This window comes from Chelonoidis abingdonii, chromosome 16 (genome assembly GCF_003597395.2).
Source record: "Chelonoidis abingdonii isolate Lonesome George chromosome 16, CheloAbing_2.0, whole genome shotgun sequence".
In the NCBI taxonomy this organism is placed as follows: Eukaryota; Metazoa; Chordata; order Testudines; family Testudinidae; genus Chelonoidis; species Chelonoidis abingdonii.
In genome coordinates, this window is record NC_133784.1 from 753,349 (window position 1) to 781,095 (window position 27,747).

The 27,747-nt window shown below is 47.0% G+C and overlaps 1 protein-coding gene across 1 annotated transcript in view; it reads right to left on the minus strand.

Moving 5' to 3' along the window:
• Window positions 1-27,747, minus strand: part of LOC116838098 (VPS10 domain-containing receptor SorCS3) — a 513,373-nt gene that overhangs the window by 114,184 nt on the left and 371,442 nt on the right. The window contains exons 6-7 of the mRNA XM_032803097.2: window positions 18,219-18,283; window positions 1,960-2,078 (exon numbers count right to left, since the gene is read on the minus strand). Coding sequence (XP_032658988.1) covers window positions 1,960-2,078; window positions 18,219-18,283 — 184 coding nt within the window. The remainder of the gene's footprint in view (window positions 1-1,959; window positions 2,079-18,218; window positions 18,284-27,747) is intronic.

Here is a 27,747-nt window from a genome sequence, read left to right on the forward strand (position 1 = left end):
CTATATCTTTATCTCCTCATCCATCTGGGGATGGAATGAGATCAGAATCAAAGCCTGTGCACATATCTCTAATGCAGCTGTTAAACCTCAACATGTTCTTACATAGTAATTTGTAAGTTATTTAAGGTTCAAAATAATATAAAAAAAATCTGCCAATTAAGTCTAAATGAAATGCAGAGCGAAGTACATTTAAGACACCTCATTTAAAGTGTTGCCAAATATTTTTACTTGGAATAATTAGTGACTATTAATTTGAGCCCCAAGCACTCCATTTCCAGTGGCTGCCAATTTAAGGCAGACAAATGCTCACACCACTCAGGGTTCCCCATCACCCATACAAACAGTTCAACATCCCATGCCTTGTTCTAGTGCTGTTGACTGCTACGGAATGATGAACGCTTATCGGATGTGCTGTAAGCCATAAAGGGACACAAGAGCCCGGGAATGCTCTAGGCTGCTGAGATAAAAAGCCCGTTTAATGCAGGCTCTCTCAGAGGTCTAGGGTGCAGTAGATGTTTACCAAAAGATGTATGGGTGTCTCCAATTGCAGACACATCGGTTACTAAGATTTGCTAGTATATTTTCTAGAGGCAGAAGTGCTAATTACATCAAAGGAGCTCTAACCCGCCCCCGGCACTGAGCTAGTGATCTCCCCAGTTAAACAATCACTTCGAAAAGCTAATTTTTTTTCAATAGAAGAAGCGATTTTGCATAACTTTAAAGAAAACAAAAGAACAAAAAGCCCACCGCCTCTGCAAAAAAAGAGCTTTTGAAGGGCCAAGCCTGTTTCTTTGTTATCCTACTCCCATCCCCCGAACCAAAACATCAGCTTCATCTCTGTCAAGACTTGCTTGGATCATCTGGACCCATCTCTCACCAAATCATTTCTCTGCCATAGCAGGGCTCTCGGGCACTGGTGCACCTGAGTACCTTCTGTTCTCTGCTTGTGGCACATGACAGTTTAGCCTCCCGAGGACTGTAGTACTGTGGTCTAATTCTGGCTGGTGGCATGGGTGTGGGAGTGGCTGCATGGCGATGAAGGCCTGTGTTATACTGGGGATCAGCCAGATGATCTGGTCGTCTCTTTTGGCTTTGAACTCTGTGGCTCTAAGAACACCACCATCCTCAAGGTCTTCATTGCTCAATCCTCTCCCGTTCACAAAAACCTGCACCCCGGTCTCCACCTGGATGAAAATTCCTCTGCAGCTGCTCTCTCATAGGGTGGCCATTCTCTCACCCCCCGCCCCCTTGGTTTGTCCCCAGGGGACATGCTGGGGAGCAGTTGGGCTGTCCCATCCAGCCCCTCGCCTTCTTGGGCAGTCTCCTCCTTCAGGTTCTCCCCTCCGCATCCACAGAGTGGTCATCCACCCTGCACCTCTCCCAACCTTCTTTCCCTTTGATTCAGCCTTATATCTTCTTCTCTTCCCAAATCCCCCTGCCTTCTTCTCTAGTCACTTTGCCTTCCAAGCTGATCTCCAGTCTGACCCATTAGCTTTCTGCCTCCTTGTTTGACTGTCAAGCCTGGATCAACTCTTCTATTTGCCTCAATGGCCACTCACTCAACATTGTCTTCACCGGACAATGCTTCTCTGCTCTCTCTATCAAGGCCATGGTTTGCTAACAGGTGCTCCGTGGCATTTTCCAGACAACCATAACAGTCTGCACCTCCACAGTGCCTTCCATTTGGGGAATTACAATCTGCCATGTAAGGTGAGTAAGAATCATCATATCAGATAAGGAAGCTAAAGCACTGAGAGATCAATTTACCCAAGGCCATGCAATAAATCTGTAGCAGTCAGGAATTGTTCTCAGGTCTTCTGACTTCCAGTCCCATGCCTTATCTTTAAACTACCCTTCCTCCCTCCGGGAAGCAGAAAACATGCTGTATAGCGCAGGATCTACCTCACCCCAGCCTGCTACGTCACGCACTCACTCCCCTCAGATATTGTGTCAATGTACCTGAATAAAGACATATTCATCCTGGACAACAAGTGAGTTGGTGTCGATGGAGCGCAAAAACGGTCCACTTCTGATAGTCTCCGAGCACTCCTGAATCCGACAGGTTATATAATGGGCATCTGTAATAGGAACATAGGCACACATGAGAAATTCCTGCCCCAGAGCTCATGGTCCAAAAACTTAATAAGCAGCTCAAAAGAAGGGCACAGAATGGAAATGTCAGCCTGAGCTACAGTATCTTGAAAGTTAAAGTTAAATGTGTTTACCATCCTCATGCTTCAGGGCATCAGATGATGACCTGATTAGATCAGGAAGGAATTCCACCCCCCCTATGTAAATCACTGCACTCACTTCTGTCCAGGGTCTAAACTCTGGGTACTCCTTATAAACATATCCAAAATTCATTAGGCCCCCAAGGCATAGAAAAAGATTTCTCACCCACCCAGACTTCCCTCCTTCTATCCACTACATACGTTTTTTCAAACTCACTCATAACCTCTCCCCAAATCATCCGAGCCCTGAGGAGAGAGATGAGCCTTGCAGCATACCCCGAATGTCAGCAGATCTGGTCTGTGATGGCCAAGGAAGGAAATCAGTTCCAGGGTCTAGCTTCTCATATGAAATGTGCTGCCCCCTTCTGTTCAACCCAGGAAGTCATTAGTTCAAGCCTCTTGGCTGACCCCAGCTTTTGTGGTGTCCCACAGAGAGAGAGAAAGCCAGCAGCCAATCGATATTGGGTTTGGTCATGACAAATCTTACAACTTCCTCCAGAAGTTAATCGACTGCTAGCGCAGATCACAGAGTTCAGGCAAGACATGCTCTTGGCACAAAGCACCAGGGTAATTCTACACCAGCTGGAGTGTCCCAGGAGTTTTAAGACACAGCCCCTTTTGCACTAACTGCAGGGGTCTAATGCCAAGAGGACATAGACATGGGAAACTATAGGACAAAACAAAAGGCTGCAATACCTTTTTGGCAAGTACACCTGATACAAAGCGCTACCTGGAATCCGGGAGTGGCTGCGGGTCTAAGAAGACCCTCATGCTGCTGAATCCAAGGAGATCAATTCATTAAGTCCTTTGGGTGACTGTGTCCAAAGAACAAATGTAATTATGATTTGGGAAGTGCTGATGATTCATTTAGTGCTGTAGAGTACATGCATACAGAGACAGTCCTTCCCCAGAGAGCTTACACTCTAGAAGACATAAGAATAGATGCAAAGAAAGGAGTTGTTTTAGATAGAGGCCCCAAATTTATATTCCTCCCCTACCACTCAACACATACTTTCCCTTCTGTGTAGCTCACTCAGTAATCAATTTATTTTTATTGACTTCAACAGAACTATCCTGATTTAAACTAGCTCAGGATCTGTTCAGAGCCTTTAAGAGGCAGCTCTAGGAGAAGGTGATGTGGCCTATCACACCAGGACTGGAACATCATTCCATGACTTGGGGGCTGCTTCTGAGAAGGTCTGGGAGCAGGAGGAGGAATAAGTATTTCAGGGAAGAACCCAGCCTAGTAGGTAGATTAATAAACAGGCACTGCGGTGCAGGGAGAATCCAATAGAGACTCACCCACGATGTAGGCAAGTCAGTATGGAGCCACACAGGGCATGGTAGTTATGGACTAGACTCTTAAACTTGATGCAAGCGGAACTAGGTCAATCAATTAAGAGAAGGCAGTGATGTGGTCTGGTCAGTGGCGCTCTGTCTACTTTCTATTACCTCAATACTTTTCATAGACCGTAACCCTCCCAACACCCTCATGATGTGGGTAAGTATATTACATCACTGTGTCACATGGGGAAACTGAGGCCCAGTCCAAGGTTGCACAGCAGGTCAAGCAGCAGAACTGGAAATATACGGCAAGAAGCCACAGTCCCTTCCTCGACAGCAAGGCTTCAAAAGGAAAGCTCTTCATAAGCCACCTGTTTTGTCCTAGGGATGCTGTGGAGAAGTTGATGGCTCCTAGTCATTAGTATTCAGGCACAGGCCAGCCAGTGCAATGGAAATGGAAAAAAGAAATCAAGTAATGATTAATGCTGTAGTAAACCTTCCAGGCCACACAAGCCATTACTCTGATCCCTTGACAGCTCTGCTCTCGCTCCTAAGATCACATTTACCAGCTTGCTAAGCTTGGAAGGGGAAAGAAAGGAACGTGAGGTCAAACAAGAAGGGTTTTCATCTTAGACCCAGGAACTGTATCCACATCCCAAGATCTAAATGCTTGCTCAAGACAGCAGAAAATGTTGATGTGCAGAGATGCTCAAAAAAGCACCATGACTTTGTTGATTGAGGTGTTCAGCAATCCAGAGCATGTGAGAAAAACACAAACTTGCTAACTTTTCATTGGAGCTGCTGCTGGAAATCGGCCTGCCCATCAATAGGCTCAGACCAATGACTCTCTTGAGAGCTGGCTGCGTTAATGCAGCACCATGGTTCTCTCACCGATGTGCCACCTGTAACACAGGACTGCACTGCAAAGTGAGTTGGGAAAAGTCATCACAATTTTGACCAAAGGAGACATGGAACTCAACAGGCAATTGAAACAAAATGGCTGCATCAGGATATGAGCCAAATGGAGTTTAGCCTTCTCAGGGTACTGCTATAGGTTATTGTGCTTTTAGCTATTAGTTATGTGCTACTGTGTTATTATGTATAGTCTAAAAGAGAAATTGCGGCTGGGACAGAATGAGATTCTTCATCTGTGGAAGCATCTGGTTGAGAGGAAGGGTGGTCTCATGTTGAAGTCACTAGACTGGGAGATGGGCGGGGCTTCTTCAAGACTCTGACACAAGGGTACAGAAAAGGGCAACACACATGATTAGGGGTATGGAACAACTTCCATATGAGGAGAGATTAAAAAGACTGGGACTGTTAGAAGAGAGATAGTTAAAGGAGGGCTACAAAATCATCAACAGTGTGGAGAAAGTGAAAGTGAGATTAGGGAAGCGTTATTTACTCCTTCACATAACCACAAGAACCAGGGGTCACCCAATGAAATTAATAGGCAGCAGGTTTACAACAAACATAAGGAAATACTTCTTCACACAACACACACTCAACCTGTGGAAACTCTTGCAATGGGATATTGTGAAGGCCAAAAGTATAGCTTGGTTAAAAAAAAAACTAGATAAGTTCATGGAGGATAGATCCATCAATAGCTATTAGCAAAGATGGCCATGGATGCAACCCCGTGTCCCCAGTGTCCCTAAACATCCACCTGCCAGAAGCTGGGACTGGATGACAGGGGATGGAGCACTTAGAATTGCTCTGTTCTGTTCATTCCCTCTGAAGCATCTGGCACTGGCCACTGTCAGAAGACAGGATACTGGGCTAGATGGACCATTGGTCTGACCCAGTATGGTCGTTCTTATCTTTGTGTCACTTTGGGTAATTCACTTAACCTCTTTTTGCTTCCATTTCTCAACATATACAAAAGTGGCCAAGCAGGGAGAGAGATGAGGCTGAATTCTTTAGTATGCTTTGAGATCCTTGGCTAGAAAGTGTCCTAGAAAGGCACAATGTTATTTATGTCATGTGTGTCTAAATGGGCATGTATTGGAAAGGAGAGAATTTGATTATACACAGCATCCTTGTACTCAGAGCAGCACAGAGGGTTTTACAAAGCAAAAATTGCACCAGCCGTGTAAGTAAACTTGACAGTCACGCAGCCAGCCAGCAGTGCTGGAACTAGGGGTGCTGCCATGTCCCCCTGGCTTGACGTAGTAATAACAAACACCAAATACATGGTTTCCATCACTAGCACCCCCATGATCAAAATTAAATTTCAGCATCCCTGCACCCCGCCAGGGACCAAACTGGGAACACTGGCCTTTACACTGCTTTATAAAAATCCCAGTTGAGGGACAAAATGAAAACAGCACTGGGAGGACACCTGCCATGATGGCACATTTCTTTTAGACAAAGGATGTTTTCTGTGCCCTTGAGTTTCAAATACTTGTAGACTTCTCTACAAAAAGCAAGGACACTTAAAATGGGAGAAAACAGAGTTTCCAAGAAGTGAGGTGAACAAGATGCCATGGTTTTGGTTCATACCACATGAAGCCACTTCACAGCCCTTGAGATTCATTTGGAAAGTCCAGCTGGCTAGAACCCAAAATGGCAAAAGGGAAGCTCATATAAAACCATCACAGCGGGTTAAGCTCCAAGTATTGCACAGGGGATCTTTTGGCCCTGAAAGCCTACTGCCAGCCTTGGATTCTGGGCCTCTCCAGAGCCAGCAAAAAGTTTTGCTCTGTGTTTTGATGGAAGATTCTTGGGACCCCACTGATGTTTCTATTAAACTTAACTAATTGTATTTCTATACTGAAGCCCGAGACTGACTGGTTTTTGCAAAGTTCCAGGTTCTATAGTGCAGCTCTACTTAGGGTGACCAGACAGCAAGTGTGAAAAATCAGAACAGGGAGTGAGGGGTAATAGGAACCTATATAAGAAAAAGCCCCCAAAGATCAGGACACCTGGTCACCCTAGCTCTACTGAAAGCCTCTAGTAGGAAGGAAAAAAAGAGTCCCTGGGAAATGAAAGGGAGAATATTATGCAGTGTTGCCTACAAAAGATGAGAAATGGGCCCTGGAGGTAGCAGAGACTCCTCTAGTAGAGGTTCGTTCTAGCCAGTGTCACTGGAGACTTCAGAGTAAGAGGCTCTAGCATGGGTTTTGGGCAGAGGTACTGAGAATTTCATGGTGGCTGAGACTACAGTGCTGGTTCTGAGCAGTTGTACCAGGAACTTGAGTGCAATGGAAAACGCACTGTTAGTTCTGGGCTGTGCCTCTGATAAATAAAGGGTAACAGAAACTACCCCACTCACTCCAGTCCCAGCACTGAGAACTTCACAGTAATAAAGCATGCAGCAATACATCTCCACTCCAGCAATGTGCACTTCCTCCCGCGTAGATCTGGAAAACTAGCTCTAGTTACATTACAAGCTCCTCCAGATCTTCTTGTATGATATACCTATCTCACAGAGCTGGAAGGGACCCTGAAAGGTCATTGAGTCCACCCCCCTGCCTTCACTAGCAGGACCAAATACTGATTTCACCCCAGATCCAAAAGTGGCCCCCTCAAGGATTAAACTCACAACCCTGGGTTTAATAGGCCAACGCTCAAACCACTGAGCTATCCCTAATCTCTTGTTTGATAGTGTGCTTATTTCTGGGTTTACCACAATAGCCTCTACTCTACTCCTCATGGCCACTTCGCTCACTCTTAGTCTCTTGGTAGACTCCTTACTCCAGATCTCAGGGCTTACTCTCCTGCTGGACTTCCTTTGTCTCCTTGATGACCTATGTAATCCCAGGGAGTGACTGCAGCACCCTTTCAGCTTTCTGTCTCCTGGCTTTATAGCCCTTCCCCAGCTGGGCTTCATTCTGAATGAACCCTGGCCCTCCCACTCACAGGTGATGCCTGGTAATCTAATTGGCCTCGCAGGACCTTACTAACTCTAGCAGGGCTGGAGTAGGGTGCACACCCTCCTGCTCAAGACTGTCCTCCATGTGGGCATGGATGCCTTCCGCCCCAGAGTTGCTGGAGCTGGACTTTCTCCAGGCTACCCAGCCTGAGCAACAGTCAGCCCTTTTCTTACATATCATCCCAGTTCTTCTCCCCCAGGAACTCTTGATTCTCTGCAGCTACTTAGCATCTCCTGAATTCTTTTTGCTTGCTCCAGCAAATCCCACAGCATCCTTTCCATGGGGGTGTGTGTTCCTGTCAGGGAACATTTCATTTCTGTGCTTGTCCCTGTTTCTATCTGGTTCTTCTCCCTCCTAATCTTTTAACTCTGTGCAATCCCCTACCAAGTGTGTGGATTCAATGTCTGCAACACCCACAGTCACCTCCACTACTTCTACTTTGCCTGCTTCCTGCATACTCCAGATACAGGACACACACTTTTTCTACAGCACTGGGGCCCACATCTTCCCCTTTGCTACCCAACAATTTCATGAGAGGGCAGTGTCTTTTTATATGGCCAGCTTCTCAACACCCAGAACAAACCCTCACCCTTGCCTTGCCTTGCCAGTAGGCTATGCTTCTGCATCCTTTTATCTAGCCCCAGCTCTCCCAGGATAACCTTCTCCTCACAGTTCATATAAGGGTATGCTCTTCTTATGTGCCCTTGTCGACCACAGGCAAAACATATCCTAGGTTGTGCCTCTGGTCTCCTGACCCCTGTATATCTTTTCCTTCCCTGCTTCCTCTGACCCCGGTGGTTTCCTTTCTCATGATCTCTATGAGCTACCTCTGTTGTCTCACCAAGATCATCAGCTGCCTTCTCAGCTCAGGTTGCTTCTCTGTCTGCCTTGGCTGGGTCTCCAAACATTGCTGGAGGACTGCCTCCAGAGCCCTTGGAGCTCCCAAGGGAACTCAGATAACCATGTCTGCCCCTCCATATGCCAGCTTGGGAGTATAGACCTGAAGGGTTCCACATACTCTGGTTCCATTTTCTTACCTGAACAACCCCATCTTCCCCTTGTGGCGGGGGGAGAGATAGTCTTCCTGCATTTCCCTCCCAGTTGTAACAGGGTCCCTGCTCTCTGCATGTGTCTTTTTTCTGGTAACTTGCCTGTTTCTGGGTTTACCACAGAAGCCTACTCTACTCCCCATGGCTACTTCGCTCTTGCTAGACGCCTTACTCCAGTCTCCCCCTGGACTTCCTCTTTGTCCCCCAGCAACTACCCTCACCCAAGGGAACCTCCTTCTCCTGAAGTCCCCTTCTTGCTTTCAGCCTCCTGGCTTTATAGTGTTGGCCCAGGCCTTCCCAGCTGGGCTTCACGCTTAATGAACCTGGCCCTCCCTCCTGCGATTGATGCCAGGTAACCTAATTGGCCTCTCAGGCCCTCGTTAACCTTATCAGGGCTGGTGTGCAGTGCATGCCCCAACACAGTTGGATAAAAACAACCTTCTAAGATACATATAGTGTTATGTCACCCACAGATGGCAAAATCCCAGCATGCATGGCACGACTCTCTGCAGATCTTTTCTGCACCGAGCACGGGAAGAGAAATGGGAATGCGTCTAGGGTGGTATTTTTAGAAGGCCTTTGCCACAGTACATTCACCCACACAGTCGGTTGGATATTCCTATCCCCACACATACTGTGTTATTTGCTGATGGCAAGTCACAAAACAGAAGGGAGGGGAGGGGAAGCTCAAGTGTTGACATGACAACCAGCTTTCTGCCTACTAGGAAATGTGTCATTTTGAGTGTATTACACTAGTAATCACATTTATACAAAGAAGGGCACCTGCTTAACATTCACAGAAAGGCAAGGTTTGTTCCCCCTCTGCCTGTGTTCCATTTTGTTTCTTATTTAGTTTATTTGACGCAATGAAGAGCATGAAAAAAAAAACAAATCTTCAAACCCGACAGATTCTGGATACAATAGTGAGCTTGTCTCCCTTCCTGGGGCAGACATTCTAACCCATGGTCTGACAGGAAATGAAAAGATACCTTACTAAATATCGAGAAGTAAACATGACTGGCTATACTAAGAAATAGCCCAAGCAAGAGGTTAAATGATGGCATCCACTGCAATAAGGCAGGAAACAGATATTTCACAATGCCAAAAGATCAGATTAAAGACACACCTGAACCAAAAGCTCAGATATGAACATGTGCAGACTTTGGGGAAGTCCAGAATCCAAGAACTCCAAGGCCAGAAGGGACCATTATAATGGTGTAGGCTAACCTCCTCCAAAGAGTCCGGGAGCAGGACTCCAACCTGGGTATCCCATCTAGCAGGGCAAAGCATGGACCACCAAGATGTTGGGCAAAAGGAGGCGTCTGGAGCTATCTGAGGATGGTTTTGACCCTCTGATCTCTGGGTTTGGGGCCTGGCACATGCCTGATTCACTGACCCCTCTATTTCTGGGGATATTTGCAGACTGGGGTCACCTCTGTATCAGAAAGCGCATGAAATGTAAAGAGAGTGGGACAGGGTTGGTGGAAGGTCAAACCGTAAACCTGGGGGTGAAAGGGTTTCCAACAGCTTGAGGGTTCAGCAAGTCCCATCTCTAGTCTGAAAGAATACCTCTCCAAACTGACTCCATGTTTCTAGAAGGCCTGTCCATGCAACTGGTTCTTAGCCTCCCAAGCTTGCCTTGAGGAGAGGGTTTTCTGGGAGCAAGCCAGGAGGAAGGCAATTAGACCTCATATCGGCAGTGCAGACATTCCCTTAGTCTCTGCCGCTGTGGTCTGCATCGAGGCTTATCTCTAGCCATTCATTTTAAATTAGGTTAATAAACAGGCTTGTTCGAGGGCTGCGACAAGAGCCAGAAAGAACAGCTGAGACACCAAACCCTTTCTTGTCCTGTGCTCTTGCTGCTCATGCTGAGTTGGCCATACAGTCTGGCCAGATGGATGAACACCCACTCGGGTACCGACAGGGCAAGATCATCAGCTAGGGTAAATCAGCATTGTTCTCAATAGAGAAATGCTGATTTACACTCACTGAGGATCTAGTCCACTGATTACACAGCTTGCAAATCCGATAAAGGCTGAGGCCCTGAGAAAGGCTGGAGGTAGGAAATACACAAATCTCAGGAGATTTCCAGTCCAGTTTTGCAAAGCCAAGAGGCTAGGAGATATTTGGATATACATACAGGTGCTTGTGCCCAAACTAGATCACAGAACCTTTAAAGATTCAGCCATCATTAGTTGTGATGTGCTTGTGTGGGGTCCAGTTTGGTTACGTCATTGCTCTAGGGGACACATTCCATTACAAATGGAACACAAGAACTACAGCTGCAAATAACATTGCAGAAAAATGTTTCATGCAGCCCCAATTGGAAGACTGAGCCAATCAAGGATTTGGGCTGTCTTGAAATGTAGGTGGACTTTATAATGCACCACAGTGCTACTGTCTCAGTTCATTTGTGTGTGAAGCAACGTGGACACCTAGTGGCTTGGAGGGATTGCAACAGCCTTGCATTTTCTATTTTCATTATCTTGTGAAAAAAATCTCCTACTAACTTTCCCTACTTAGGATTTCAGAGGACCCATCCACCTTGGGGGTACAGGATAGCAGGACTCCTTGTAAATGCCTGCTAATCATATGTAGCATCTTACAATGGAGGCTCTCAAAGTACTTTACAGACATTAATTAACATGGCTTCAAAACACACTTGGGAAGTGAGTATGTTTTCACCCCATTTGACAGAAATGAAGTGATTTCCCCTGAGCCAGTGGCAGAGCTAGGAAAGAAGTCCTGCCTCACTGCTCCTTGTGCTAATAGCCTAGAAGATGCTTAGAAGCTTGCAAGAGAAATAAACAGGAAGAGAGAAATTGGAGATCTTTCTCCAGTAGGTGGGTCCCCCTCTGACGGGAGGGATGATCAATTGAACCTGTCAATACACAGAAAGCTGAAAAGGTCAGACCCACATGGCAGGTGAACATCAGTCATGAGAGATACTTGACATCAAGGTTCCTAATGACTTCCACTGTCAACCAAAAGGGAAGAGAAGATTTAAGTCTTGCCCTTGCGAGAATAGGAAGTGAGAAAGAAAGCAGAGTCCTTCTCAAAAGGCCCCAGAGTTCCCCTCGGTAGCTTTAGTTAGATGTCCTGAGGGCTCTGTTCAGAGACTTTTGTGAACTCAGTTTATCTCCAGTCCTGACACATTTTGGAAAAGCCCCATCAGCACCTTACCGTCTGCATCTATCTTAGGCCCCAACCCATGCCAGTCACTGTCTGCCCCCTACTGGAAGGCTGCAGACTTCCTGCACTAAAGAAGATATTACCAGTCCATAGCCAGCCCATCAGAAAGGGGAGCCCACGGGGCAGCACTGAATGGTTTGTGTACGGCCTATAAAGTGCCACCATCCACTGTACTCCTGCAGCTGGTTAGAAACCCTTACGCTATTGGTCCCTGCTTTTTTGAATGTAGGCAATGCACCCACAATACATTTCCCCAGCAGGGCCATTGCCAGAATAATGGGCCAGATCCTGCAAAGCAGCACCAGGAGCTGGACCCTCTCTTTCTCTATGCCTCTATTCGGGGATAACTAGCATCCCAGTGGAGATCTGAGTCCCTGCTCCCTCTGAGACCGAGCACTTCCTGAGGGAAGAGAGGGGCCTGGATATGGCTCTTCCTAGGGGACAGAGGGCTTAGCTGGACACAGAGGGAAGTATACTACATCCTCTTCAAGGCTGGTGCAGCAGACCTGCCATTGTGATATTAGCCTGTTTTGCCACTGCATCATTGTAAGAGGGTTCTCACTCCCTGCTAGTGCCCTGCCTTGTGTGTAGGTCTGAAACCGTAGCTCTCGCGGCATCAGGTGCCCCTTGCTGCCTATTGATTGCTCTGTGATAGTCTTTCTTCTAGCCACTTGGCCACCAACCAGGCCACCATTTAGTCCCACTGAACAAGCTGTCCGTATGCAATCTCAGGAAATCTTCAGTTCCAACTCCAGGTCCTGTGCCACCTTGCCAGTGGCTGCTAAGGGAACTCAGCCCCACCAGCTACTCCAGTTCAACCCCAGGAACCCTATGGCTAGCAACCTAGGTCTGCTCAGTCTGAGACCCTCTTACTGTTTCCCTAACCTCCTTCCTACCACACTCCTCTATCTTCTTGCCTATTTCTAGGTTTTACCACTGGAGCATCCTCTGCTCCCTGTGGCTACTTCACCCCTCTCAGCCTCTTGTAAGACTCCCTAGCTCAGGGTAGGACCCCAGGGCCCACTCTTCCCTAAGCTTTTCTCTTTGCCCCCCGACCAACGTTCTTTTTCTCTAGGGACTGACTGCAGACCTGCTCCCTGCAGCCTCTTCCTGCTCTCACTTCCTGGCTTATTCTCTTACCTCAATTCTTCCCCGAACTGGGCTTCATCTGCCATTACTATTTACCAGTCCCTGGCTTCCCTCCAGGTGCCGCATATAAAGTTAATTGGCACCTTCTGGCCCACATTTACCCGGTCAGGGCTTGTGCGGAGTGGACATCCCAGCACAATCACATTGTTGACTCATATTCAGTTTGTGATCACCCATGCACTGCTACAGACTAGGGACCAAGCGGCTAGGCAGCAGTTCTCCAGAAAAGGACCTAGGGGTTACAGTGGACGAGAAGCTGGATATGAGTCAACAGTGTGCCCTTGTTGCCAAGAAGGCTAATGGCATTTTGGGCTGTATAAGTAGAAGCATTGCCAGCAGATCGAGGGACGTGATCATTCCCCTCTATTCAATATTGGTGAGGCCTCATCTGGAGTACTTTGTCCAGTTTTGGTACAAGAAGGATGGTGAGAAATTGGGATACAGTCCAGTGGAGGGCAACAAAGAATGATTTAGAGGGCACCCTTGAAGCACAGTGACTATACTGAGGAGAGGTGAGGGAACTGCGGAATTACTTAGTAACTGCAGGAAAGAGAGGAAGAGGGGGTATATGATATTGTTGCTTTTCAACTACCTGAAACGGAGTTCCAAAGGATGGAGCTCGGATAGAACAAGGAGTAATGGTCTCAAGTTGCAGTGGGGGAGGTTTAGGTTGGATATTAGGAAAAACTTTTTCACTAGGAGGGTGGTGAAGCACTGGAATGAGTTACCTAGGGAGGTGGTAGAATCTCCTTCCTTGGTGGTTTTTAAGGTCAGGCTTGACAAAGCCCTGGCTGGGATGATTTAGCTGGAGATTGGTCCTGCTTTGAGCAGGGGGTTGGACTAGGTGACCTCCTGAGGTCCCTTCCAACCCTGAGATTCTATGATTCTGTGACCCCTCGATCCTTTTCAGCAGCGCTGCCATTCAGCCACTTATTCCCCATTTTGTAGCTGTGCATTTGATTCTTCCTTCCTGTGTGTAGTACTTTGCACGTGTCTTTATTGAATTGAGTCTTGATGACCAATTCTCCGGTTTGCCAAGGCCGCTCTGAATTCTAATCCTGTCTCCAAAGTGCTAACAAACCCCACCCAATTTAATGTAATTGGCAAATTCCATACACTTACTCTCCTCTCCATTAACCAAGTCATGAATGAAAATACCGAATAGCGCTGGACCCAGGACAGACCCCTTCAGGATCCCAGTAAATACATCCTCCCAGTTTAACAGCAAACCATTGACAACTACTCTCTGAGCAGGGTCTTTCAACCACGTCTGCACCCACCTCACAGTAATTTCATCTACACCACATTTTTCTAGTTTCCTTATGAGAACATCATGTGGGACTACGTTAAAAGCCTGAGTAAAATCAAGATATATCAAGTCCACTTCTTCCCCCTATCCACTAGACCAGTAGCCGTGCCAAGAAGAACATTAGGATGCTTTGGCATGATTTGTTCTTGACCATTCCATGTTGGCTCTTATTTATAATCCTGTTATCCTTGAGGTGCTTCCAAATGGATTGTTTAATAATTTGTTCCCGTATCTTTCCTGGTACAAAGTTAGATGGGCTGGTCTATAATTCCCTGGGTCCTCTTTGTTCCCCCATTTTTAAGGATAGGTACCATGTTTGCCCTTCCCCAGTTCTCTGCGACCTTGTCCGTCCTCCATGGATTCTCAGAGATAACTGCTAATGGTTCTGAGATTGCTTCAGCTTGTTCCACACTTACCCTCGCATGAATTTCATCAGGCCCTGATTTCATCAAGGAGTCTGTCTAGCAGATCTGGGGTGCTCTACACAGAAGCACAGCAAGGAGATCTCACCAAAACTCATCCCCCCACCCTGCTTAAGTTTCTTGGGGGAGGGACTGCCTTTTCAGTCTGTATTTGTACAGCACCTGGCACAAAGAGATCCCGATCCAGGACTTGGACGCCTGGGTACTATGGTAATACACATAACATCTCCTACGGGTTTGTCTTTCAGAAGAGGATCCTTGAGCCACTCTGCATCTACAAGCTATACAATGGCCTCCACAGAGAAAGCGTTCTTGCACGGTGCTCTAGAGGTGGAAAGGCTTGGAGTCAACCAGGCCCATCATTCACAGAACCTCATGAACATTTATAGAGACTGGACAATCCCTGTCTCACAAGTCTGACACTTTACATCAGGGGTGGGCAAACTATGGCCCGCGGGCCACATTCACCCCACAGGACTGTCCTGCCTTGCCCTCGAGCTCCTGGCCCAAGATGTCCCCGCTCCCCCGCAGCCTCAGCTCACTCACTGTGCCGCTGGTGCAATGCTCTTGGCGGCAGGGCTGTGAGCTCCTGGGGCAGCGCAGCTGCAGAGCCTGGCCTGACCTGGTGCGCTGTGCTGCACAGTGGTGGCAGAGTGTCCCAGCTCCAGCTAGGGGGCAAGGCTGTAGTGCCGCCAACCACCGGTGCCCCAGACAGCGCAGTAAGGGGGCAGGGAGTGGGGGGGGTTGGATAGAGGGAAAGGGAGTTCGGGGTGGTGGTCAGGGGGCGGGAGTGTGGATGGTGGTTGAGGGAGGAATGGGGTTGAATGGGGGCAGTTAGGAAGGAGGGGGGTTGGATGGGGCAGCAGGAGGCAGTCAGGGGCAGGGGTTCCGGGGGTGGTCAGGGGACAGGGAGAAGGGGTGGTTGGATGGGGCAGGGGTTCTGGGGGGACTGTCAGGAATGAGAGGAGAGGTTGGCTGGGGCGGCAGGGGTCTGGGGGCAGTCAGGGGACAGGGAGCGGGTGTGTGTGGATGGGGCAGGGTTCTAGAGGGGCTGTCAGGAAACGGGGAGGGGGAACTTGGATGGGGCAGGAGTCCGGGGGTGGGGGCAGACAGGAGGTGGGGGTCAGGCCATGACCCCCTCCCCTAACTGGCCCTTCATGCAATTTATGAAACCCGATGCAACCCTCAGGCCAAAAAGTTTGCCCGCCCCTGCTTTACATAGACAAGAGAAACAAAAGGCGGGAGGAGAAAGAGCAGGAAGATGTCTTGACCCAGGTCACACAGCAGATCAGCGTCAGAAACACAGACAGACCCTATATCTCTCATCTCCATCATAACACCATCCTCAGCAGACGTCCTGTGCCTCATTTCCATGGGTAGAATGCAGGAGATCTTAGCCACGTCCCTAGAACCACTCCCATCCACATTACACATTTAACCAGGCTGTAGCTGGGACAGGACACAACTCTGTTTTCATTCACTCAATTATAGCTCTAGTGCAAATCGGTGTAGCGCCACCGTCTTCACAGAAAGGAACACTGGGATCACCTAACCTGCCTTCTGCATCTGGCTGGACAGGGAATTTTACCCAGCCATTCCAGGATAAGTGAAGCTAAGCCAGCTCACGCCAACAGAGGCTCTGCCATGTAGTCTAGATGGGGATTTGTATGGTTTCGCTGGAGTGCCGTTGCTGGGAAGCCAATGGTTATTAAACACACAAGCCAACATTAAAAATCGCACTTACAGCAATACATCCGCCCTTGTAATGGGCTCTGCTGGGGAAGAAAGTGGCTCTGGATAGTCTTACGCATCATCCTCCATGGGGACCCACGAGAAGAACGCCCATCATAACCCATTATCTCCTGATAACGACTGCAGTCCTTGGGGACTGCTGTTTGCCACGGCCCCATTTTGCTGGCTCTGCTATTCAAGCTTCTCTCTCTGGAGAGTCTTCAGGACCATTGACTGCCAAGCTCAAAATGCTGAATTGCTACATTACAAATAAAGCGAGCATGCAAGACCTGGAGGAAGAGCGCAGTCTACAACACAATGCAACAGAGACACGAGGACACCTACCTCCCAAACACGCAGTGTCCAAATAGCTGGGTGACCAAGCTTAGAGTGAGTTTGAATCCAGACTCCATCAGCAGTTTGATTCCCACCCAACACACACACTTCTATCTGTGTGTGCAATAGACAAGGCACAAAAGAGATAATCTCCCTGCTTTGCCAGCCTGCTGCCCCATTTTACTGTATTGTTGATGTGGAGCTTTTATTGCTTGGAGATTTATTCAGAAGGGGATGGTACTGATCTCCCTGCTGAAGGGCAGAGCGACGCCAGTAGAAGATCTCAGAAGAAGTGGCGCTTTAAGGAAATCACAGTGGATTTAAACAGCATGAGGTCCATAGAGTAGCACATTCAAACACAACAGGGTCTGCTTCCAACAAAATGTAACCCCTGCTCACCCCCCCCCCCAAAAAAAATCTGCCCAAATCGACCACTTCCAGAGGAACCCTCTCTGAGTGGACCTCGGGGGCTGAATTCCACATCCACCACCCTGCGGTAATTGTTGTAAAATGTGTGTGCTGTCCCCAAGTGCCCCCTTGTGGCCTGGGGCACTGCTAGTATGTCCATCTTCATTTCCCTGGTTGAGGTGTCAATAAGTTGATTGTAGAAGTATCTGGACCAGCGGAAGCCAAAACCAAACTAAAAGTCTGTCCCCTTTAGCAAAGTGTCGGGAACAGAGCAACATAACAAGAGTTCATGAAGCCCTCACTCAGGACTCTGATTCAGGGGTCCCAGACTTAAACTCCACAAACAAAGTCTCAAAGCATGGTCAGGCTAGCCTCTGGAGCCTGGGATAGTCCATTACAGCCTACACAGTGTCTGGTCCCCAGTCCAGCTTTCTGCTCCAGTTTAAATACGCCAGCCCTAGGGCACCACATGGAGCCTCTTTGATTACACCTAAGCTGTTTCGCTTGTGAACTCCTGGCTGTCCCTAAAAGGGGGTAGTACACTCCTTCCTATACAGTCTGAATTTCTAATCCCACATACACACACACACTGCCAAAGGGACAGCATTCTACTGTTGCATAGCATTGTACTGAGCTGTTAAGCAGCTGCCAAGCTCCACCCCAGAGGTAGTTGCATTGCAGCGCTGTGATTCCTGTACATGATTTGTAAAGCATTTGGGAGATCCTTATGAAAAGAAAATGCTATAGAAATGGAACCTTACTTGTTTGCAAAACATCCTATCCATCTGGCTAACAATTAATTACTCATGAATCCAGTCCACTCCAGAAGTAGCTGGCTGCATTTCAATGACAGGGGTAAGTGATTATTGTTTTCCTATTTAAGTGAGAGTGCCAGCACTGCACCTGCTGAGTCTGGGAAGGAAGTGCTCACCACCATGTACTGCACAAACAGGGAAGATCCACTGGGGGGGGGGGGCACAGGGAGAGGGAGAGAGGTTCCTTTGTGAATTTATATAGGGATCCAGTTCTCAAAGGCAAGTAGGATTATAAGCAATTTGTAACATGTTGTTATCCATTATGAGCCAGATTTACCGACACAGTCCAGCTGCTTTGTGCCACTCTGCAGACGCAAAGAAGCCAACCAGCATGATGCCGGTGAATTTTCCCCTATGTTATTCATGTAATGTAATTGATAATGACACTTATTATCAGCAGAGGGCTCAAGCACTCACGTCCATCAGCTGTCCGGGCTTCCATGTGCACAAGGTCAGGCTCCTTATCCAAACCTGTTACGGACCTGGGGAAGAGAAGGAAAGAGAAGGCAACCAGTGAGATTAAAAGCTGTGACCCCATGTGGAGAGGACGGGTAATGCCAAGGCAGCTGCTATCACCCCATTATAACAGGCCACCTTGGAGAACAAGTAGATTGAACACATGAAGACTCCACATACCAGCAAGCTGCAGTAACCATGTTGGGGTGTGTCTGCACAGGAGTTGGAAGGCATAGTTCTCAGATTAAGGGGACCCACCCGCTCTAGCTCCAGCTGAGCTACTCCATTAAAAATAGAAGTGTAACAGCGATGGCACAACTGTTGGGAGGAACTAGATGTCCCGAGTACGAACCCATCAAGACTCTAGGCACGTACTCAGGTGGCTAGCCCTGCCTGCGCTCGCACCACCATGGCTACACGTCTGGTTTTAGCACACTCGTTCGATCTCCTTGAGCTGGAAATGACACCAGCCAGCTTCAAGGTAGACATTCTCTCAGGGTCTGAGAAAAGAGTGATAATCTCTCATCCTTTGGAGTGTGCGCTGATCATCACAGAGGTCAGAGAGGACCTTCCTCTGGCATGCAAAGCACTCACAATTGGTTATGTGCCTTAGGGTTTTCTTGCCTTCCTCTGAGACAGGAATATGCTGGCTATCGCTGGAGGCCAGGGCACCCACCTGCATGGACCTTCATTCTGATCAATTATATCAAAGCCTTCACTTCACACAGGGAAGGGCCCAAGATGTCCACCGCTTCCCGCAGTTCCCATTGGCCAGGAAAGGCGAACCGCGGCCCTGGAAGCTGCGGGCGGCTGTGCAAATGCAAACAAACTGTCAGGTGGCCTGCCACCAGATTGCTCTGACAGGCCGCGTGCGGCCCGCGGGGATGTGGCAGCACCCCCAGCACCCCTAGTTCCAGCACCTATGAGCTCACATATTCCCAGAGTTGGTTAGATGCTGATCAGTGCTGGCGGTGCAGAAGCAATTATGTTATATGACCTAATATGGAGCTGCAATCAATGAAATGGTCATTGTTTGTAAACAAATGCAGCCTGTCAACATCAGAACATGTGATCTTGAGGCAAACATATATATATATGTATATATAGAGAGAGAGAATATTTGCACCATCCTCCTCACATTAATTATTTTCTCAAGCAGCGCCACTGATTTCAATCAGACTTATTTGAGAAGGTACTAAGTGCACCTATCAGATTTTAGCCCTGTGTGATCATATAATTAAGCACTGTATCAAAATGTGACACACATCAGTGCAGAATTAAGGTTACACTAGAGACGGTGGGAAAATATTGAAATTTTAACTCAAAAATTGTGAGATTTTTTTTTGCAAATATGTGCGGGGGTTTAGACAAATTTATAGAGTGGTTGAAATCTGTCAAGACTTAGCAAAGAACTTTCAAAACTTTTCTGCGCCTTTCTCTAGCTGGCACTTGCAACCTTAGCAGTGTCATTTCCTGACCACTGATTGCTCCACTTAGCTACCTTGATGTTCTTGTATTGTAGTTTTTGGCCTGGAATGTGCTTATGGTTTAGGTGGCAAATCAGAGTCAGACGCCTTCTAGACAACAAAGGGCCAGATCCTCAGCTGGTGTCAGGCTTTTGCATCTCCATTTACTTCAGTGGCGCTGTGCTGCGTTCCAGTAGCTGAGGATCTGGCCCCCAATAGTGGACGATTGTGCTATACATCATTCAAGAGGTAATTTCACATCAGTTTGCAATAACCTCTCAAATTTTATCTGGGGCAAGGAGGTCAAAAGCTCCTGTAGCAAGAGTCAGTGAATGCAGCCCCCAATCACATGACAGAGGGTAGCAAGCTTCCATAACCCTCCCCTATGGCATGTCACTATGGCCAGGAAATAAAGATAATGCTCTTCCCAATATACCTGTGCATCACACCTTTACTCAAGGTGTTAGTGATTGTAGAAGCACTTACATTATCTGGCATCAAGCCCTGCCTCAGTTTCCCCTTAAAATAGATCTTCCTTCAGGCTAACAATCTTTTATCAGAGCTTCTCACCCAACAGCTTCCTGTACCCTGTGGGTCACTCTCCCTGGCCATCTCCCTGTGGGGTCTGGAGAGCTGTCACCTTCCTGCTTCCCAGCTGGCCTCCTCTCTGAACTCCAGCCTTCTTAGCTGCCTGCTGCATTCTTCAGGCCCTCTGCCTGGGAGCTAAGAACAGAGTCTCTATTCACAGAGGCCTCCTACTCCCCTGAGATGTTCTCTGAGTGAACTCAGGCTGCCCTCTCTCACTCCCAACAGGTTTTGTTCTGAGTCTCTAATTCCCACCACATGACTCATTCCCTTCACCTGGGGAGGTGGGCTAAGCGTGACCCAGGTGCAGTTGAGCCCCACCCCTTTAAAGGGCCGGCTAACCTATGACTGATCTCTATACAGAAAACAGAGGACTGATTTCTGCAGGCTCGCTAGAGTTTTATGTATTTAAAAAGGATAAAACCTGAATTAGCAGAATCTGATCATTCCTAAAACTTAACACTGATGATACCCACGACAGCTGGGGAGCGCCCCGAGCGGATTTATAATGTGCCGGAGAAGAACAAGTCTTCTGAAACACGCCATTCTCCCCTGGATTTGCTATTGTATGGGGTCTAGTTGTTTCCTTAATTAGCTTTGACATCTCTGATGGTTCTATTCATAACAACAAAAAAGAGAAGTTGGTACAGCAGCTCCTAATTATGCATCATTCCTTTAACACCATGCTTCAAACTCAAACACTCCTGAAGCAACGTCAGGCAACCCTGAAATTGTGAGACCCCCCCCCCACCTTCCCCTCCAGTGTCTGCGAGAAGGTAACAAAACTGAATAGGAGAGCCCCGCTCCCGTGGGAAATCCAGGCACGCATCATCCTTATCCGCCTACCCTGAACCCAAGTCCTCCTCTTGCCTCAAAACCGCTGATGGCAGCAAAAGTTTACAGAGTCAATACCATTTCACTGTTTTCCCTGTGTATGTTCTCAATGGCAAGGCAGCTGCTACAGCTCTGCAGTGCTCCCAGTTCACGAGTACTGGTATTTCCACAGAATGGACTCCACTCAGTTTTTGGAAAAGCTTTAAGCCAACAATGTAACAAATCTGTCACAAACCCATGGACTCTTGAGCTCAGCAGTTGTCACCCATGCTGCGTAGCTTGGACACAGAACTCCACAGACACAGCAGGGATAGAACCCACATTCTCCAGCTCCGAAAATACTAACTCCTGACAAGAGGGGAATCGCCACTAGTGGAGAGCAACATAGTACCTATGACACACCACCAAGCAGTTCTAATTCCACCCAGTAGGGAGCAGTAGACTCTCTCTCACCACCCCCTGACCCACACAACCCCCCACAAACACCCCTGGCCAGTTCATCACAACATTTTCCTGTGTTGGCATGTATAAAATGGCTCCCCCACTCCCCTCCCATGTCCTGGTCTGTCTGAAGGAGAGGATTTACTGTCACGGGTCTGGCAATGAAAGAAGTGCCACATCAACAGCATCTGCAGGCAGCTGTTTGTTTCTCTTATCGTCCATTTCTTTTCTAACTATCATACTTGGGCTGGTTGAATTAGAGCCAAGACAGTCTTGCATATCCCCTGAACTACCTTCTACCCGTGTAGTTCCATGGAACCTGGCGTGACCCACAAGGCAGAGTTTCCAATGCTCTTGAGCCAATGGCCTTCTGCCTTTCAGATGCATACAGAGAGGAGGAGGAGGAGGATTTAATTAAACTCAAAAGCATGAGTCTGGCTTGGAAGAATTATAGTGTATCCCACTCTGGCAAGCATTTCCACATCTGCTCCAGGCATAGCCCTGGGCCATGCCTTGTGCACACAGCGAATTGGTGCCACAGGTAATGAACCAGCAATGCAGGCATGCCCTATAACCCCAGAGAGGCACTTCCACCAGGGCTAGTCATCCTACACTGCTTTGCTCGTTTATCACAACCCATCTCAGCAAGAGCTGGGGAAAGAGACGGTCGCCAGAAGTGATGGTAAAGGTCACATTCCTGACCGCTGCAGATGCAGGTTTCAGAACTGGGAGCCTGCAGCTAGTATTGCAGCTGGCTCAGGATTATTAGCCAATTAATAACTCATACTGACTTAAAATCCCATCAGAAGGGACATGGTGGTTGCTTTTATTTCCTTTTCAGCCCTGACAGCTCTTGGCTCTCCAGAGTCTTCACTCCCCTGCAGTTTCCTTTGGGTAACGAATTAAGTGTTCTTGACGGCTGAAGGACTGATAGTACCCGAAGCCAACTCCCTATCTGTATCTAGAGGGCAGAGCACTGTGCTTGGATGCACATTTACTAAGTTATTTGCTAACATTTCAACCCTGACCTGAAGGGACAGGGAGCGAGGGTGGGCCACGGCCATTAAACCTCTTCGTTTTACACTTTTCTCTTAACTTCTGCTCCCAAGAAGCTCCCAAATGAACCGTGCTCAGAGCACGTACAACATGGCTAAGACCAGAATGGGAAACGAGTCATATAGATGACACACGGAACAAAGAAACAGAGGACCAAATCCTCAAATGTGCCTGAGGAGAACTTGCCTTCTTGGCCTATATCTATTTAAAAGGCCACATGCCCGTCAAGCGAAGTGCCATGGAAGAGACTAATGTGGTATGTATCATTATACCTATTTTACAGACGTGAGGCACATGAGGGCTAAGGGACCTATTTACAAGGAGTCAGAGTCAAGAACAGAACCCAAGACTCGTCAATTTCCAGTGGTACAGTGCAGCTACTATATCGCTGGCCATACTAATAAGATTTGGAGACATTTCATTGAGCAACCACGTGCATAGCTAACACCTTCTGGACTCCAGAAAAGGACAGCATCTGCTAATAGCAGAGAACGAAGCAGGTGGGAAATTCAATTCCTCATTGGTCTCCTACAGCTGCAGCACACAGAACACTTTTAGTAGTTGGTGGGGTTGGGCTAGCCAGTCAGGTGAGCACACGACCACATTCTGAACCCAAAACTTTTCAAAGTTATTATTCCGCAGACGTGTCATGTCGCAAAATGCCATGAGAGGGCCTTGTATGCAGGTGATCCACAGCACTCAGAGATGCTAAAGGATTTGTCACTGGCTGGCCAAACTTTGGGTTTAGAAGCTCAAGGTGAATTTCTTTAAGGTCAACCTCTCATCGTCTTTATTTTGACTGTTAGCTAACTGAAAAGGGTAACAGCAGAGAATGTTTTCTTAGGTAGGAAGCCACAGAGGCAGCTAAAAGGTAGGTGAAGCAGACAAATGGAAGGAGGAGGAAGAGCGATGGGAATGATGCCCTTTCTGCTTTTGAATCCACAAGGAAAGATCTAACACAGAGCAGCACAAATTTCTCCACTTTCACTGGGCAGGGATTTGCATGAATATTTCCTCCGGCTGCAGTCTCTGGGAGTCTGCTCTGTCCTTAAGTCAGCGGAAACTCCTCAGGAGTCAAAAACAAACTTCACCTCGGTTTGCATCAGTTCCATACATCAGGTCATGAGCGTTTGGAACTGGGGCCTGGCCAGCAAACCTCAGTGACCCATCTGCTTAGGAATCAGGTACCAGGTGAGAGTTTTGCCAGTTACTTGCCTGGTATCTGAACCATCAGGGTTCCTTGGCACAGCGCTAATCTCAAAAGAAAAATTGTGAAAATGCGAATGAGACTTCAACAAGATGCAGCCTTAGAAACCCAGCCATTGTAGGCTGAGATGTCAGAGTGGAGGAACTAATCACTGATAATGGAAAGGGACAGGAGGAATGGATGTGGACTACTCAGAGGGATGTTTTTCAGTAGATTAGGACTAGAAAGAGAAAGAACAACGCACATTTATAGTGCAATAATGTGCAGCAGGGAGGGGAGAAACACATCCCTTTTTTTTAGACAAACCCAATCAAATTAATGGATGTTGGTAATTAGTTTGCTGAAATTTTAACAATATCCTGCCCCAGAAGTGAGTAAACATTCAGGTATTTACAGGTGGTACAAGGCAGACAGCGTGTGTGTCTAATCCGACCAAGATACGGACCAGACCCACGGACACAGTCAGACGTGGGTGAAGCAGCTCAACACACTAATCCAAACACTTCCTGTATGTTAGACGATACAGATCTTACTGCAGGCCAGTTGGTGAACTATATACCCAACCCTAACACAAACTGGGCCTCTTTCTCCACACAACCTTGTGTCGCCATTTACGCATCTGCACAGTGGATGTATGGCGCCACCATTTTGATTGAGTAGCATGTTTCGCATAAGCGCAAATAACTTCATACACGGCAAGGTAAAGGCAAATTGGACCCTCTGTATGTTTTACTAGTATTAACTTCAGTCAGATCCGTAACAGGATCTTGGCTATAGAAAATAGGACATTACCCTCTGGGGCTGAATAACAGGAGACATTCTCTTAACAGTGTGAGACTGTGGTATGGTCTCCCAAGGGATACAGCAGAAGCCCCATTACTTGGTGCATTTCAAATCAAGCTTGAAAAAAAGCTTAGGGGAACATGCTGTAAGGAACTATCTTGCATTCATCTCCAGGGAATGGACTTATAGTTTTCTTCAAGCTTTAATTTCTAAGACTCTACAATTCTGGACGTCTGCAGGAGTTATCACTAGGATGGTAAAACTGCAAGATAAGGCAGGAAGTTGTCAGGGTGCCTACACTCAGCTCATTTTTTTCACTTCTGAACAGAGCCAGCACAAACTTGCTTGTTTAAAGCTTCTGAGGAATCTGGTTTTTTCTCTCCCCATAGCATTAATGAAAAAGGCACTGTACTTCACAGAAACTAAACAGCAATTTAAAGGACTGGAGACGATTCGAAGAAATCTGTGAGAAGTGTTCTTACAAACAAATCTGCTGATGTGTTTGTCCTCAGTTTCTTAATTCTTTATTATCAGGGGACTAAGAAACTGCATGAAAATATTCACAATGATATATCTGCTCCTGCTGCTCATTTCCCAACTGCAGTCATCAGGATAGATTACAGTCTTCACCCTTTCAAATTCCTCCTGCTCTACTTTGCATTTATATTTCTTAACCTGCTGGGTGAATTCCGATGAATATCACTGAGTTCTTGTAAAAAAGGAAGGGGAAAAATCCGTTCCTCCAACACAGGAAGTATTTTAAAGGACCAGGTTTGTAGATGTTTACATGTGGTGGAGACATTCAGGCTCAGGCTGGAGGAAAGAAAGGGGAATTTTTCCAGGAAATGTTTGTTTCCTTCTAAATTTTCAATATATAAAAATGTTGGTTTCAGTTCAAGTTTTGAAAATTGAAAATGAATGCTTTTCATTCTTCATTTTTCCTCCCCCCCTTTTTTTCTCCCTTTGGGGAAAAAACCCCAAACAACATAAACTGGGGGGAGGGTTGAATTGCTGGAAACCAAAATGAAACAGACAAACAAACTAAACCATTTCAAAATTGAACAAAAATGTGTTTTGTTTCGTAGAAAAACTGGACATTTCCATGGAAAATTTCTAAGAAAAAAATATTTGATTTTTTTTTTGAGAAAATACCATTTTTCAACCAACTTTACCTTGCAGTCAACAGCAGAGCTCAAGCCCAGATTTTTTGGATCTATTTCCAGCCACAGCATGGATTTATTGAGGGACTGTAGCTGTAAGCCACCTCTCTGTGGCTCAGCAGGTCCATCACTAAAACGAGCATAATGCTTAATGTACTGTTATGAGGTCCAGTTAGTTAATGTCTGTAAAGTTCTTGGGAATCCTCATTTGAAAGGCCCCATAGAAATGGAATTGCTGTAGCATTACTAGCCTGGCTATTCGGGAACCAGAAGCAACCCTTGCTTCAGAACAGTTTAGAACAGTACAGCAAATGTTGTGTGCTCTAAGTACATAACTATAATTCCATCTGTCCTCACTCTACATTCAGGGATTCAACTCAGCCTCTAGCTTCTCTCCATGCAAAGGAATATTTGGAAAGCTCATTAAATACAACAGGGTTTGTAGCCTGGCACGAAGTATTCCAAATTGGATCCACTGCACTTTAGGCTACAGTCATCTAAAGATGCTCCCTTGCCTGTGTGTTTAATTCCCTTCATTTGTAGGAACATTTTCTGATTGCAAATAGGACATGGCTTATGAGCTAAGGCTCAGTGATCCAGCTACTAACAGAGTCCAAGACAGAGCAGGGTGTCTCTGAAAAGCTTTAGAGTGGGAACATCATTTAATAAATTAGTACCGTGGTATAGGAATAAAAATAAAGCTTAAATTGTCCAAAGAAGGGATGCCAGCATGCCACTTGGCACAGATGGAATGTACAAGATATGTTGCAAGATGAGCCGATAAAGCGGTGTACATTGTATTAATTAAGGAAGGATAGCTTGCCAAATTCCCTGATGCAGAATATCAGAAAGAATTACCCTGGGACAATGTCTAACTAGCTGGAAATTAATTCGCACTTCAATTTATGCATTTCAGAGCGAGGCAATGTGAAGCCAAATTTGCGACTCGTCTCTTATGGTGACTGTTTCTTTGAGCTTCAGCCACTAACCTGAAGAGAACAATAGATGATTTCATTGTTTAGACCTTTAACCAGCAACCAAGCAAAAGAGAGAGAATAAACTACTCTGTTGCAAGATGGGTCAGAAAGTGTAAATGCATCAGTGTGTCTCCTTGCCCCAAATCATGCTCAATTACCAATTTATGCCAAGTTAAGAGTGAGACACTCATTTGTCCTGACAGCCTTAAGAGAAAAGGCAAAGGAGCAGTAAACAAACAAAAAGGATTCTGGCAGTGAAGTGGGAGCCGCACAGACAGGGTCTCTTCCTAGGAACAGCTAGTCAGTGCATCAGTGATGGGTAAAAGTAAATGTTACTAGAGTGAGTTGCAGAGCATCACACATCCTACAGCAAGAAGGTTGATCAGTCAAGGCAGGAGATGAACCCCCAAATATCAGTGATAGACTTGGGATGGAAATATGCACAACTTCACATGAGCCATCTCTTCCTGAGATGGACAATGATGGGAGCAAGGAGTTTGCTGGCGGAAAGACGCAAGGCATAAATGCACCTGTGTACGTAGTTGCTGTGCAAGCGAGTGGTGAAAAAGATATTGATTCAGGCTGTGTGGGAGGCCAGCTGGGAAGTCCAGCAGTAGGCAGCCCAGCATGCCTGGGGATCTGAGATCAAAGACACACTCTCCAGTTCTTCATGGCTGACAGAGGCCGGCATTCTTTGGAGGCAAGCAGCTGCTTGGACAGAGAGCAGAGGGAAATCACCTGTCAGCATTCAGTAGTAACCTCACCTGCGGACTAGTTCAGGAGAAGTGTTAGTAGGCCTACAAGTGAGCTTCATCCTGTGCGCCCCAAGCCAAGAGGGAGGACATCGCACTAGAGCCTGGGTAGGTGCAAGGAAAGTAATAGATGACTCACACTGGATTTGTGGGGCTGAAGAGCAGCCTGGGCGGAGAGAGAAGCAGATGGGCTATATCTACATTGCATTTAGACACCCACCACTGGCCC